At 47.0% G+C, this 14541-nt stretch overlaps 1 protein-coding gene across 1 annotated transcript; it reads left to right on the top strand.

Annotated features, from left to right (window-relative positions):
- Window positions 1-2231: 2231 nt before the first annotated feature.
- LOC114934126 (uncharacterized) lies at window positions 2232-7323 on the top strand. The gene is made up of 3 exons (XM_029306773.2): window positions 2232-5204; window positions 5271-6315; window positions 6506-7323. Exons 1-3 carry the CDS (start codon window positions 2232-2234, stop codon window positions 7321-7323), a joined length of 4836 nt encoding a protein of 1611 aa, XP_029162606.2.
- The last annotated feature ends 7218 nt before the right edge of the window (window positions 7324-14541 follow it).

Genomic DNA, 14541 nt, shown 5'->3' on the forward strand with positions numbered 1-14541 from the left:
TGATTTCCTTTCGGGCCGGCGGGACCTCGGAAGGTACGCTGGTGGGGAGGGGGAAGACAATGCGCGCCACCCCGGCCCGGTTGCCAGGTTTTCGCGGCAGTGTTGCGCCCCGCGCCAGACCCGGAATCGATCCTTGTATCGATTTCCGTCTGTCGCGGCTAGTCGGACTTCCGCCGCCAAATTCAAACCTCAGCCCTCGGGATCGACGATTCAGCAGGTCCATTCTCGGCGGTCCCGTCCACACCTCGTATGGCCGTATGATGATGTTCCGAACGACCTTTATTTGCTGAGGGAAGTCGTCTCGGGGTGATCAGTCCCGTTAGATCTCCGTGTTTCTCTCGATGTGTGGTGGCGGGCCCCTCAGGGGAATCATCCTTGTCGAGGGATGTAGGCGCCTTTTCCTCCCTGTTTTGGACCGCTCCTGTTCTTCCCATCGAGGCTGTAACGAGTTTATTTGCAGTATCCCTTCCTTATTTCCTCGGTACCGCGTATATTTTATTGTTCTTAATACTCACCGGGCCGGTCGCTCAGTCTCCGCTCCTCCCCTTTCGAGGTCGTTCCTCCGTCGTCTGCCCAGGTCCTCTTCTCTCTAAAACAATGGCCGTTCTCCTGGCCTACCACCTCGATCCCGATACAAAGTACGGGCGAGCTAGCGAAAAGGTCGCTGCTCACCCGCACGAAACACAAAATTGTACAGCGCTCTCAGACGCTTCCCGGCCGGGCGTGTCCGCCCTTGTGACGGGCTCAAAAAGACCACGTCACAGAATAAATAAGAATTTTGAATCTATCTATTTTTATTCAACTTTCGTAACAGGCTCATTACCCCAATATAACTGTAACATTACAAATATAGCTACTATTATATTGCATTAATATAACAACTATCATATTTGTTATATTACAGTTACATTAATTGTTATGTAATGGTTAGATAACACGTTATATAACATGTTATATTGCTGAGTCGGAAAAAGTAACTTACATGTAAATTACATGTAACATTTTGGTAATATAACCTGTTATATTTGGTTACATTGCCATTACATTGCTGCTATATTACTTGGTTCACTGGGTAGGTACGTCCACTTCCCACTTTTCGAATTTTAAATAATGGCCATACACCGAATACTGGTTTTTCACATACTGCGACAGAATGAATTAATTTTTTGCCAGTGCATGGTGGCCAATAACACATATCATCATGCACCCATGCGACTGGTACAGCTTCGACTAAATTTTCTTCTATAAAATGTACTACTATCCACTCCATTGGGCAACTATATATCTTATATTCTTATTGTTAGTCTGAAGTCAAAATAATTACAAAACTCTTTTCATTCTCATTTGGTTAACAAAGCTTAACATGCAACACACTTAATAATACTTAATATACTATAACTAATTATGTTCGAAAATCAAACGTCAAAAAAGCTGAAAAGTCTTAAAAACATTATTAATTAAAATTCATGCAGGCCTTTCATTCACATGCAACATGCATCATACTTAATTTTATATTAATATTATTTTCAAATAGCGCTCGGCCGCACAGATATACGTATACCCCGCGCCTGCGAAAAGAAAGCTCTTTCGTCAAATCTCATATAATAGTAAACACCGCGGCCGCGCGAGAGGAGATACAATTTAGTTCCCGATAATAACAAAACGACTATTTTCCTGAAAGTAAACAATTACACTAAACGCTCTTTCGTCCTCAGCCGAACGATAAAATTAAGAAAATCTTTCTAGACTATTCTAGAAATACGGGCCTATATAAACCTCCTCTCTCGTGATCGCGGTGCTCTTTTCCGATTGCTTGTCGCGTCAAGAGTGTGCTTATATAATACTTTACGAAAAAGATCGCTTGTCTTTTTCGTTTTTCTCGTCTAATTACCGTTGCTTGCGGAACATTCAGTTAATAATTATCGACTCGGCTAACTCTTGTGGTTTATTCTTTTCATTTAATTCTCTGGCTATTTTTGTGCGGTTTAAACAATTGTAATTTTTCGTTGTTCTTAGTTTAAATATAATTTTTGTTCACGTTACACGTGTGTCGAGTGCAGTACTTCTCTATCGTCTTGCTTCCGACCTTCCTTTCCCGCTATCCGTTGTGCACATTTTTTGGTTCTTCGAGCCGGATCCTCCGGAACCTCCTGTGAATCCGGTGCCACGGATGCGATAGTGCATCAGTGTCGGTGACCAGTGCTTCTGAAGAAAAAGAGACAGAGTATGAGATGGCCGACACTAAGGCAATCATTGCCACCGCCACAGTATTATACGGCAAGATCTCTTGCGCGTACGAGAACCTTAGGAAGCTCGGCGAGGCCAATATCACCCTCGGGGCGGTGGAGGCCCGGCTTCTAAATCTCGAGAAGCTGTGGGAGAAATTCGACGGAATTAACGATATGTTAGCCGATCGCGTGGACGAAATACGCCACGATGTCTACGCAAAACAAGACATCCCTTCGTTGGGCGAAGAGGCTTACCTGCTGAACAAGGGCCTCATGCTCGACTTGAAGAGTGCTCTCCAGATTCAACTGCAGGCAGCCAGCTCTACCTCGATCGCAACAACGGCTTCCGCTCCTTGGACAGCGCTGCCGAAAATCCAGCCGCCGACCTTCGCCGGAAAATACGAGGACTGGCCTTCGTTCCGAGATCTTTTCCAATCAATCATTGGTAGGAACCAGGCAGCAAAACCTGTGGAGAAGCTGCATTATTTAAAGCTTTGCGTAAAGGGTGACGCTGATCTGCTCATTCGGAACCTCAGCACCACGGACGATAACTACGACATTGCCTGGAAGACGCTGAGTGACTATTATGAAAACAAAAGATTACTGACGCGTAATTATCTCAACAATTTTTTGATGTTGACCAAGATGAAGAGCGAATCCGCCGCTGAATTGAGGCGACTTTTCCACGGGGTCAAAACTACGGTCAGCTCACTAAAGAGCATCGATCGACCAATAAACCGCACGGAAGACCTCTTCGTCCACCTAGTCGTCGAGCTACTCGACAATCGCTCCAGGCGAGAATGGGAGAGTGACATCAGTCACACGACGAATCCGCCTTCCTACTCCGAGCTAGAGGCCTTCATAGAACGCCGACTTCATACTTTGGAGGCGCTGTATCCGGCCAGGAACGAAAGCGGCAGCCACAGCCCTTCGAAGTCAACTCGGAGCCACTACGTAAAAAGGCAAGACCCGAAAGAGAAGCCCAGGGGCCGGTGCTCCATCTGTCAGGGGGACCACTTTGTGATGTTCTGCGGCGACTACAAGGGCAAGACGGCGATGGCTCGCAAACAGCTCGTCAGTGAACACAAACTCTGCTCAAACTGCCTTGGACGCCATCAGTTTTCGGAGTGCGCTTCGAAGAAGACGTGTACAGCGTGTGGCAGTCAACATCACTCCTCGCTTCACGACGCCTTCCGGGAAGCCGAGCCCTCTACGACTTCACATGTGGCCCAAGGTACACATTCTTCCTCCGCTACGGTGCTGCTCGCCACGACCAGGGTCCGCGTCCTCGACTGCCACGGATCTTGGCAGTCCGCTCGCGCCCTAATCGACCAGGGATCCGAATCATCCATCATCTCGGAACGACTAGCGCAGCGACTACGACTCCCTCGAATAGCAGCCGCCGTGAGTGTCTATGGAGTCGGAGAAAGAAGGACCGAAGTATTAAAAGGGAAGGTGAGACTTACCCTACAGTCGTGCCGCGGTGAATCGTCCACCCTCGTCGACGCGTTAGTGCTGCCGAAACTTATCTTGTTCTCCGGAGGATGCCACAGCCGTATGAGCGCTTGGACCCATCTGAAGGACCTGGAGCTCGCCGACCCGGAATTCAGCTCCTCGGATCCCGTCGACATCCTGTTGGGAGCCGACGTATATGGGACCATCATTTGCCAGGGCCTACAAAAGGGAGGTCCTCAGGAGCCTGTAGCGCAACAAACCTCGTTGGGCTGGATCCTTTCGGGTACCGTTAACTCGACGGCGCCCGGCCAACGTGTTTCCACTCACCACTGTCAAATCGAGGAGGACATCACCTGCTTGGTGCGGCGGTTCTGGGAGCAGGAGGAAGTTCGCCGGCCATCTCCGATCCTCACCAAGGCCGAACTGGAGTGCGAAGAACACTACCGGCGACATCATACTCGCTCTCCAGATGGCCGGTACATCGTGCGGCTGCCAACAATCGAGCCTATCCCTGACCTGTCGGGGACTCGACGCGCCGCAAGTCGTGCTCTGCATCATATGGAAAAAAGATTCAAGAAAGAGAGCGACTTCCAAAGCATGTATGTCGATTTTATGCAAAATTACAAGGACCTTAACCATATGATGCCTGCGCCAGAACCTGCTGAATCGCATCGAGGTGCCTGCTACCTGCCGCATCATGGTGTGTTGCGTCCAGACAGCACCTCCACAAAATTGAGGGTAGTCTTCAACGGCTCGAGCTCCTTGCCAAACGGAGACTCCCTCAATAACTTCCTCTCAACTGGGCCAAATCTGCTTCCTTCGCTAGCCGATATCCTGCTGCGCTGGCGACGTCATCGTTACGTCTTCGCGACGGACATCGAAAAGATGTATAGGCAGATACTGGTGCACCCTGACGACCAAAACCTGCAAAGGATATTGTGGAGAGAGAACGCCAACGACGAAATCAAGGAGTACTGGCTAGGTACCGTTACTTACGGTTTATCCTGTGCTCCTTATTTGGCGATCCGCACTTTACGCCAACTGGCCGAGGACGAAAGACATCGCTACCGAAAAGGAGCCCTCATCCTGCTGAGCGACGTCTACATGGACGACATCCTGGCCGGTGCGGAGACCATGGAGGAAGCCGAAGTCATGCTGCAACAGCTGATTGACATCTGCAAGGCGGGCGGCTTTTCACTGAAAAAGTGGTCGGCAAACGACTCGCTATTGCTGAACACAGTGGAGCCCGACGACCGTCTTCGACAAGAGGCCAGATGGTGGCTGCCCGGAGAGAGTCACTCCACTCTCGGACTTCGATGGCAACCGTGCAACGATCGCTTCGCCTTCGCCACTCATCAGATCACCCTCTCGGCGGTCACCAAAAGATCGGTCCTCTCCTTGACGGCGAAGTTGTTTGATCCACTCAGCTGGCTGTCTCCAACTACTGTGCTGGCCAAGATCAACATCCAAACGATCTGGCTACTGGGCCTTGACTGGGACGTGTCTCTGCCAACCGAGGAAGCGAGGAAATGGCTGCGTTTCCAGGACGAGCTAGCTGCAGTGGAAAACCTGAGTGTGCCTCGATAGTTAGGCAGTATAGCGGACTCCCATCAGGAAATTCACGGGTTTGCCGATGCCTCCGAACGCGCCTACGCCGCCGTCCTCTACCTGCGAACCAACACCAACGGAAGTAGCAGAGTGACGCTGTTGGCTGCGAAGACCAAGGTGGCTCCATTGAAGCAGGTATCCTTACCTCGTTTAGAGTTATCGGCCGCCTGTCTTCTCGCTCGACTGGTCGCTCATGTCGTCCCTCTTATTGGAGCAGAGAAGGCACCTCTACACCTGTGGTCAGACTCCACTGTGACGCTCGGTTGGATTCGGGGTCACCCCTCGTCGTGGGTCACTTACGTGGCTAACCGAGTGAGCGAGATCCAGACGCTAACTCCAGGCGCCCACTGGCATCACGTCCCCGGCCGAGATAATCCCGCGGACTGCGCCTCCCGAGGACTCTACCCCAGCGAGCTGGAGAATCACTCACTCTGGTGGCAAGGTCCGTCGTGGCTGTCAGCCGGGAGCCACCCTTGGACGACCAACAGCGAGGAGCTTCCAGAGGATGACCTCCCAGAGAGGCGAGTCCGCACCCACGTCTCCACCATCGCCGAACTGAGGACCGAACCTGAGATGCTGCTGCGATACTCCTCGCTACAACGATTGCTCGGGATCACAGCGTGGTGCCGTCGCTGGTTGCGGATCCATCGTCAGCCCCACCACGAGCACGGCCAGCTCGGCTTGATCAGCGCCGACGAAATCGAGGAAGCCCGGATCTCCTGGTTGAAGACAGTCCAGGCTGCAGCATACAAAGAGGAAATTAGGCATCTACAAAGGGAGCAACCCCTGCCGTCGCGAAGCTCCCTGCTAAAGCTAAGTCCATTTCTGGACAGCAAGGGGCTCCTACGCGTCGGCGGGCGCCTGAAACATACTACCAAGCAAATCGAACTACACTTGCCTCATCATAGACGATCACCACAAGCGAACGCTGCACGGCGGTACCCAGCTGTCTTTGTGTTCTCTTCGCCAGGAGTATTGGGTTCCTCGCGGTCGCTCGCTGGTGAAGAGCCGCATCAGCCGCTGCGTAAGGTGCACAAGGTGGCGGGCCGCCACTCCTCAGCCACTGATGGGAAATCTTCCCGCTCCAAGAGTCACGCCAGGCCGGCCGTTCCTGCATACCGGCGTAGACTACGCCGGACCGGTTTGGATGCGAACAACACGGGGCCGTGGACACAAGACGACCAAAGGGTTTATCGTTGTGTTTGTTTGTTTAGCCTCCAGGGCATTCCACCTCGACGCCGCCTCTGACTACACCGCCGACGCCTTCCTTGCCGCCTTACGCCGGTTCATCGCCAGGAGAGGAGTATGCCACTCGTTGTATAGCGACTGCAGCACCACCTTCGGGGGAGCCGACAAGCAGCTAAAGCAACTGTTCTCCACCGCCAGTGCCGACGGACGCCGCATAGCATCCTGTGCCGCCCAAGAAAAAATCCGGTGGCATTTTAACCCGCCGGCGGCACCTAACTTCGGCGGCTTGTGGGAAGCCGCCGTGAAGGCCATGAAGCATCATCTTCGGCGAGTCATAGGTGAAGCAACCCTCACCTATGAAGAGATGGCGACCCTACTCGCCCAGATTGAGGCCTGCCTCAATTCCCGACCGCTGCAGCCATTGTCTGACGACCCGGAGGATTTAGCAGCGCTGACACCCGGTCACTTCCTGGTCGGCTCCGCTCTCGCGACGATCCCCGAGCCGTCGCTCGAACAAGAGCCGTCGGCGCGTCTCTCCCGGTGGCAGCTCCTGCAACAAATGAAGGACCATTTCTGGTCTCGGTGGGTCAACGAATATTTAAACACGCTGGCCCATCGACCGAAATGGTCCCGAATTAATCAGGAGGCTCGCGTCGGTCGACTCTGCCTAGTACGGAACGAGATCACTCTACCCACACGGTGGCCGCTTGCGCGCATAACGCGACTGCACCCCGGTTCCGACGGTAACGTTCGCGTAGTCGACGTCCGCACCGCGAGCACCAATTTAACGCGACCCGTGAATAAATTAGTATTTCTGACCGACGGCTCCGAAGCTTCACCGTAATTCAAGGGCACGCTTCGCATAATTTTTGTCTTGAAACTCTTCGTTGATCCAGCTTCACATTCACTTGCACGTCAATCATCACCTCACTCTACTCGTTGCTCCTCTCTTCTCATCCCTATACCCCTCTCATCGCTCCACTATTCTTATCACAATCACGACACATACACTATCACTATACGCCATATTTTCTCGAAGATCGAAATTATCACGGTCTGCGCCACGCTTTAGCCTACACGCTACTAACCATTACACTCGAGAATAAACAGCTGATCGATTCAGCATTCCTTTACCTAAATCCGGCGGAGCACGTGCGCTCCCCCCCGTCGACCACCACCTTGCCGTGGTGGGGGGGCTCACCCTTCGCAAGGGATTAGCCTTGCGAAGGGTGCTAAGAGTGGTCGGTACCTCCGGTGGAGGTACACCTCATGGCAGTGGGCGGCTGCCAAAAGGGCCTAGGCCCACCGCCCTAGGGGAGTTCACCCCGAAAACAAAACATATTATGGGAAGGAAACCGAGGAAAAAGGACGTACAGGTTCAGGCAGCCTCGGATATGTCAGGACCCGGCGGGGAGGAGGGTATAGTCCCGGCCCCCACCCCGTCGTCATCACACGACGGGCGTGGAGTAGGAGGAGGGGGGCCTGCGACTCCGATGGAGACGGAGTCGCAGGTTCCTGAGGTCGAGAGTCCGGCGCCTATGCTGCCGGGCCTCGACTATGCGGAGGAGGTGGCTCCGTGGTGGAATGAGGCGGGCGCCAATATGTCCACTGCGGAGCTGTTTCATAGGGCCGTCCAGGGATGGGAGGGCCTGCAGGAAAAGACGGAGGACTTTATCGGGTCTGTCCGTAAGGACCTGCAGAAGGAGGACACGGACTCGGCGATGGAATGGGCGAATGCCTACGCCAAGTCCGCAATGTTCTGGGCGCAGGAGCTCGCGTGGATCGCCTCCGAGTTCACGCGTCGCAAGTGCGTGCGGTACGGGGAGGAGGCGGCAAGGTGCGCTGCAATGGTCCCTGGTTGCGGAAGGGAGCTCCAAGACCAGGGAACCCAGACAGAGGAGGTGAGCGAGGCGTCTGTCGAGGAGACTCCTTTGCCGGGGGAGCTGGCGACCAGGCTCGAGGACATGTCCTCGAGACTGGCTGCCGGCTCGGATCGGCTGGAGTTGATTGAGAGGCGCCTCGCTAGGATGGAGGCCGGTCGGAAGAGGAGAAAGGCCCGGACGGCCCGGGGGGTTCTCGGGGGGGAGTGCCGGATGGAGGTCGGCACGGGAACGGACACGGAGACAGAGACGGGGACGGGGACGGACGAGACGATGACGGACAAGGGGAAGACGGGGACAAAGGGGACATGGGCAAAAGTGTTAGGGAGAAAGAGGGGAGGGGGAGAAAGGAGAAGGAGCCGGTGGGAGGGGGAGACTGCCTTAGGAGGCAGTAAAAGGGGAGGGGGCAAAGTTGGCGGCGAGGCGACTGTCGCCAACGTCATGGGGGCGCCGAGGTGCTACCGGTGCCTGTGTGTTGGGCACACATGGCGCCGGTGCACCTCGACGGTGAACAGGGGTAGCCGCTGCTACCGCTGAGGCTCATCTGGCCACAAGGCGGTGGGGTGCCTGTCCGGCCTTAGGTGTCCGCTTTGCGTGGACTTCCGACGGCCGGCCAGGCACCGACTCGGGGGTCCGGGGTGCCTGACGGCACCTCCGGCGGGGTCGAAAGGAGGGGGCGTGCCGTCCCGCTCCCCTCCGTCGCTGGCGGTCGTGCCCACGGGTGCGGCCGTCTGCGGCGTTGGGGGTCGGGGGGCCCGCCACGTGCCGGCGTCGACAGTCGACGCCGGATGAGGGTGTCCGGGGGGACATGGGAGCGCCTAGGCGCTCCCCTCCCCCCCCCACACCCTCCGGGAAGAAGAGGCCGCACCGGTTGCGGGTGAACTCTGACCCCTAACGGGGCGGAGGGAGGTCGCAACCGGGGGGGTCAAGAATGAGGGGGGGCCACGTGTCCCTGGCGGGCGAGCATTGCCCTCCCGTCCGGGGCGCCTGGGCCCCTCTCAAGGACGGGACGTGACGTGTGGGGCCCTCTCACCGGGAGCCATAGAGCACCGGTGGGAGGGCAAAACCGTCCACGGAAGGGGGACTTCTCTCCTTCTGAGAGAAGCCTCCTGATGAGGGCCCTTTCAGTGAACCGCCAAACTGGACCACCCTCTTGGTGGTCCGGGGGTTGCGACACTGGGGGGGGGGGGTGAGGGGCGATGGCTCGAGCGGGAGTTCTCGAGCCATGGCTCCGCCCCTCAAACTCTTTGAGAGGGCGCGGCGTGGGGTCGATGTCGCCCTGCGCCGCAACCGCGAGGAACCCGTACAATGACGGGGGGAGGGTGTCGCCTTCCGCGGCATCCTCCCAAGGAGGGATAAGGCGGGCGGGCGGCCAGTCGGCATGGGATACCAGCATCCTGGCCGTCCCCTGTATAACGCCCGTGAAGGACATCCTCTGGGGTTTTAGTGCGGTAGGTCCTGTCCCGGCTCTCCGGCTCGCCGATCCCGACTCTCCGGCCCGCTACGGCGGACCGGCCAGGCGGAGGCGCGGGCCGGCCAGGCGGGGCAGGGAGTCCCACATAACCCCCGCCTCTACCCGGAGGCGGATGGTACCATGAGGTTTCCCCAGAGTCAAAAAAAAAAAAAAAAAAAAAAAAAATAGGAAGCACGTGCGCTCCACGTGTGCTTTACGCGCGAACGCGTGAACAAGCTCGCGCCCCCACGCTCTAGCTTCTAATTCGATTGCAGTATACTGCAAGGCGGGCGGAATGTTCGAGAATCGAACGTCAAAAAAGCTGAAAAGTCTTAAAAACATTATTAATTAAAATTCATGTAGGCCTTTCATTCACATGCAACATGCATTATACTTAATTTTATATTAATATTATTTTCAAATAGCGCTCGGCCGCACAGATATACGTATACCCCGCGCCTGCGAAAAGAAAGCGCTTTCGTCAAATCTCATATAATAGTAAACACCGCGGTCGCGCGAGAGGAGATACAATTTAGTTCCCGATAATAACAAAACGACTATTTTCCTGAAAGTAAACAATTACACTAAACGCTCTTTCGTCCTCAGCCGAACGATAAAATTAAGAAAATCTTTCTAGACTATTCTAGAAATACGGGCCTATATAAACCTCCTCTCTCGTGATCGCGGTGCTCTTTTCCGATTGCTTGTCGCGTCAAGAGTGTGCTTATACTTTACGAAAAAGATCGCTTGTCTTTTTCGTTTTTCTCGTCTAATTACCGTTGCTTGCGGAACATTCAGTTAATAATTATCGACTCGGCTAACTCTTGTGGTTTATTCTTTTCATTTAATTCTCTGGCTATTTTTGTGCGGTTTAAACAATTGTAATTTTTCGTTGTTCTTAGTTTAAATATAATTTTTGTTCACGTTACGCGTGTGTCGAGTGCAGTACTTCTCTATCGTTTCGCTTCCGACCTTCCTTTCCCGCTATCCGTTGTGCACAAATTATATAATATTTAATATAGATTTTTTCTCAATATCGTATTTACATAAGATATATACATATAATTACATATATACATATATATATGTCAATCGTATATTTTGACGACGATTTTCGGTACAGATTGGACACTTTGACGACTTCTGGCTATTTTGACGACGGTCGTCACAATTTTATCAATAAATCGTATACTTTGGCGACGTCGTCAAACTAACCCGAAACAGAAGATTGACTAATTTGATGACATTGTATACTTTGACGACACTATATTTATTTTTTGGCGATTTTGACGACAATAAAAAAATATGTCAAATAAGAAACTAAAATATACGACATATGATAAAATATGATAAAATATGATTGATTTTTTTATTAAAAATAACTAAATGACTTAAACTGGTTTAAATTGACTCTTATTTTGACGACATTAAACAAATACTTTTTTGTTTCGTATTTTAAAAAAATACAATGACGCGTTAGAATATTAATTAAGAAATTTGTACATTCAATGAATGTGTCAGAAAGACACTGCTTTATCATGTCATACTTAAATACAGTATATTATATTTATGTATATATTGTATTATATTTATGCAGTATATTGTATTATATTTATGCAGTAAATTATATTATATGTATCATATGAATATATCGATCTGTATCAAAAGATAAAAATCTTATAATACTTCTTTAGTCAATTAATCAATCTTACGATTAAATTGGACTGTGTATTTAAATATGTCCATAACTGTGTATATGACTTCCTAGAAAAATGAATTTGTATCACTAAGATAATTATATTTGTAATAATTAATAATGTAAATCTTTAAATATATTTTATATATATATATATAATTATTACAAATATCATAGCGATACAAATTTATTTCTCCAGAAAGTTATATGTATAAATACACTGTCCAATATTAATGTAATTTTATAAATAATTAAAAATAAAGTATTACCAGATTTTATATGTACATAAGAGATATATATATCATTTTTGCGTCATTTTCCTATTGCCAAAAAATCAATGTGATAATATTTTTCGGCGCGGTATCATATGACGCGTCTCTCCTCGCTCGCCTCTAATGCGCCGCGACATATACCGCACCGAAAAATATTTGTCATTTGCAACTTGCCTACAGATTAATTTAAACTTTACCATGTTGTTTATCATTAACACTGCTTAATTTATTATGAAATCTATCACAATCCGGCGTGTACATAAAAGAGAAAGAGAGAAAGAGAGATGGAATGAGAGAGGGGGGGGAAAGAGAAAGCGAAATGGAGAAACAGAGATATATATGTATATGTATATAACTTAATCATGATAATTTCTGATTTTTATAAATATAAACTAATAATTAATTTATAATCATTTATATAGTTTTTCTATAATTTTACATTCTAATTTTGTTAAGTATTTTTTAAACGTTATTTCAATTTCTATGTTTATAATACGAGTGCAATAATCAAATTTTATGATAAATATATATATATATATATATACGTATGTAATTTTAGCTATATTTTTATTTATAATTTTATATATATATTGTTAGTTTATGTAATTGTTAATATCTATAAACTAATTATGAGTTTATATATGTAAATGGTTTCATATATAAACTAATAATTTGTTTATATATAATTTTATATATAGTAATATAATAAAAGCTACATACATAGTACTCATTAGAATAAAATTTGATTATTGTGTACATATTATGTATAATAAAGTTAAAATAACGCTTTATAAAAAAATTTAAAACACTTAACAAAGTTACTATCAAATTATAGAAAATCTATGAAATTATAATGCAAACACACGAAAAACTAAAAAATACCTATTTTAATTAGAGTAAACAAAAACAGTAAAGCATTGTCATAGTCACACATAGAAACTGATATTTAAAATATTTAAAATATATTTTTTGAAACAAGATCGACAGAGAAAAACAATACAGAAAGTATTGTAGTATAGTAATTCTAATATTATACATTTGTGTACATAATGTACACAAAAATGTACAATATTAGAATTACTGTTCTAATATGTACATAATGTACATTTGTGTGATGTTAATGAGTTTTATTAGACCAACAATAAAACAACATTGTGATAATTTTTTAGAATATAGGTTTTTTATTAGTTACATCTCAAAAATGGTTAGTTGTTGTTATGCAATCAAAGAATGTTGAAATGCATTAAAGAACATTCTAAACACTTAATGTAAATATTAACTGTTATTCACAATACATAATTCGAAAAAATACGTATGTTGATACAAATGCAAATATTGATTATAAGAAATACAAATACAATTTATGAAAAAAAAATTATGGAACATAAATACAGTAGATGTTAAGACTGCGAATATACTGGTCGCTATTCTCGAAATACAATTCGCAGAAAAAACTGATGTAAAAAATTGCAGTAAAACTTAGCATACATCTGTGTCGTCTACATATAATCTTTGCGTACATTTTTTGTAAAACTATCTACTTAAATACCTATTTAATTTGAATAATTATAATTACTTTAAAAATTAAAATTATTAAAATTATTATAATTACTTAAAAAATTACACATATATTAATATATTATATTATATAAATTTGAAAGTTGAGACTCCTGGATACTCGCCGATTATGTCGGAATCGTGACATCATGCAGAGGCGAAAAAACACGATGAAAATTCTTGCGAAACATTTTTAAATAAAAAAATATTTCAATAAAATAACACTACAAACGTCTTTGGCACACTTGTAAAATATATCGAAAACTAGCTTTTTCCCATTATAATCAATCAACAGCTGTAAAATGACTGTAATATCAGATCCAGTCCATCTGGTCTTTGCACATGTGCAATCATTCTGCATGACAAAGTCTGATGTTTCAATTATTTTACAGCTGCTGATTGACTATCAAGAGAGAAGGTTAGTCTTCGGTATATTTTACAAGTGTACAAAGAGATTTGTAGTGTTGTTTTATCGAAATCTTTTTATTTAAAAATATTCCGCAAGAAATTTCTCGCCTCTGACGTCAACACGTGGCTCTGACGTGGCTGCGACGAGTATACAGGAGCCCTAAAACCAAGATGTTAAATCAAAGCGCTTAGTGTAGTCTTAAAAAACATACATTTTAAGCAAACAAAATTAAACATAAGCTAATTGCACATATATGTATTATTAGCATGAATTTGTTTTTTGTAAAATCCATTGCATAACTAATTCTCTATAAAAAATAATTATATACAACTAGTCAATTTTGTACAATCTCTAGATTTCAATCACGAAAATTTCGTAAAAAGAAAAATGCATTCGTAAAAGAATAAAAGAAAATGTTAGTAGCGATTTAATGAACATAAACACTTTAAGTATTGACAAGTGATTTGAATTTCAGAGTTGTATGACAATATTAATATTTAAGTAATTAAACTATCTTTTACTTTATTATAACGCGTTTATCTTCCAGACTTATAGTTTAATCATCTCTTTATTTTACAAGCATGCTCATCTGGAGACACCAAAAGATATTCTCTGGAAGATTTAAGCTAGTGCGGACTCCATTCTTAAAAGGAGATAGCACCTACTGATCTAAGTTTGATCAAGGACGTCGACCAATGCGGACTCTGTTCTCGACCAAGGACAGTCCCAGCACCCACTGGTCTAAGTTCGATCAAGGATGTCAACCAATGCGGACTCTGTCCTCGACCAAGAACA

This window comes from Nylanderia fulva, unplaced genomic scaffold (genome assembly GCF_048542155.1).
Source record: "Nylanderia fulva isolate GAGA-0341 unplaced genomic scaffold, ASM4854215v1 Scaffold284, whole genome shotgun sequence".
NCBI classification, from domain to species: domain Eukaryota; kingdom Metazoa; phylum Arthropoda; class Insecta; order Hymenoptera; family Formicidae; genus Nylanderia; species Nylanderia fulva.

What these genes read in the sequence shown, in the direction of transcription:
- LOC114934126 (XM_029306773.2), top strand. Translation starts at nt 2,232, where the DNA reads ATGGCCGACACTAAGGCAATCATTGCCACCGCCACAGTATTATACGGC. An exon ending in TGTCTCTGCCAACCGAGGAA is followed by an intron (nt 5,205 to 5,270) that starts GCGAGGAAATGG and finishes GTGCCTCGATAG; the next exon opens with TTAGGCAGTATAGCGGACTC. An exon ending in AGAGCCGCATCAGCCGCTGC is followed by an intron (nt 6,316 to 6,505) that starts GTAAGGTGCACA and finishes TTGTTTGTTTAG; the next exon opens with CCTCCAGGGCATTCCACCTC.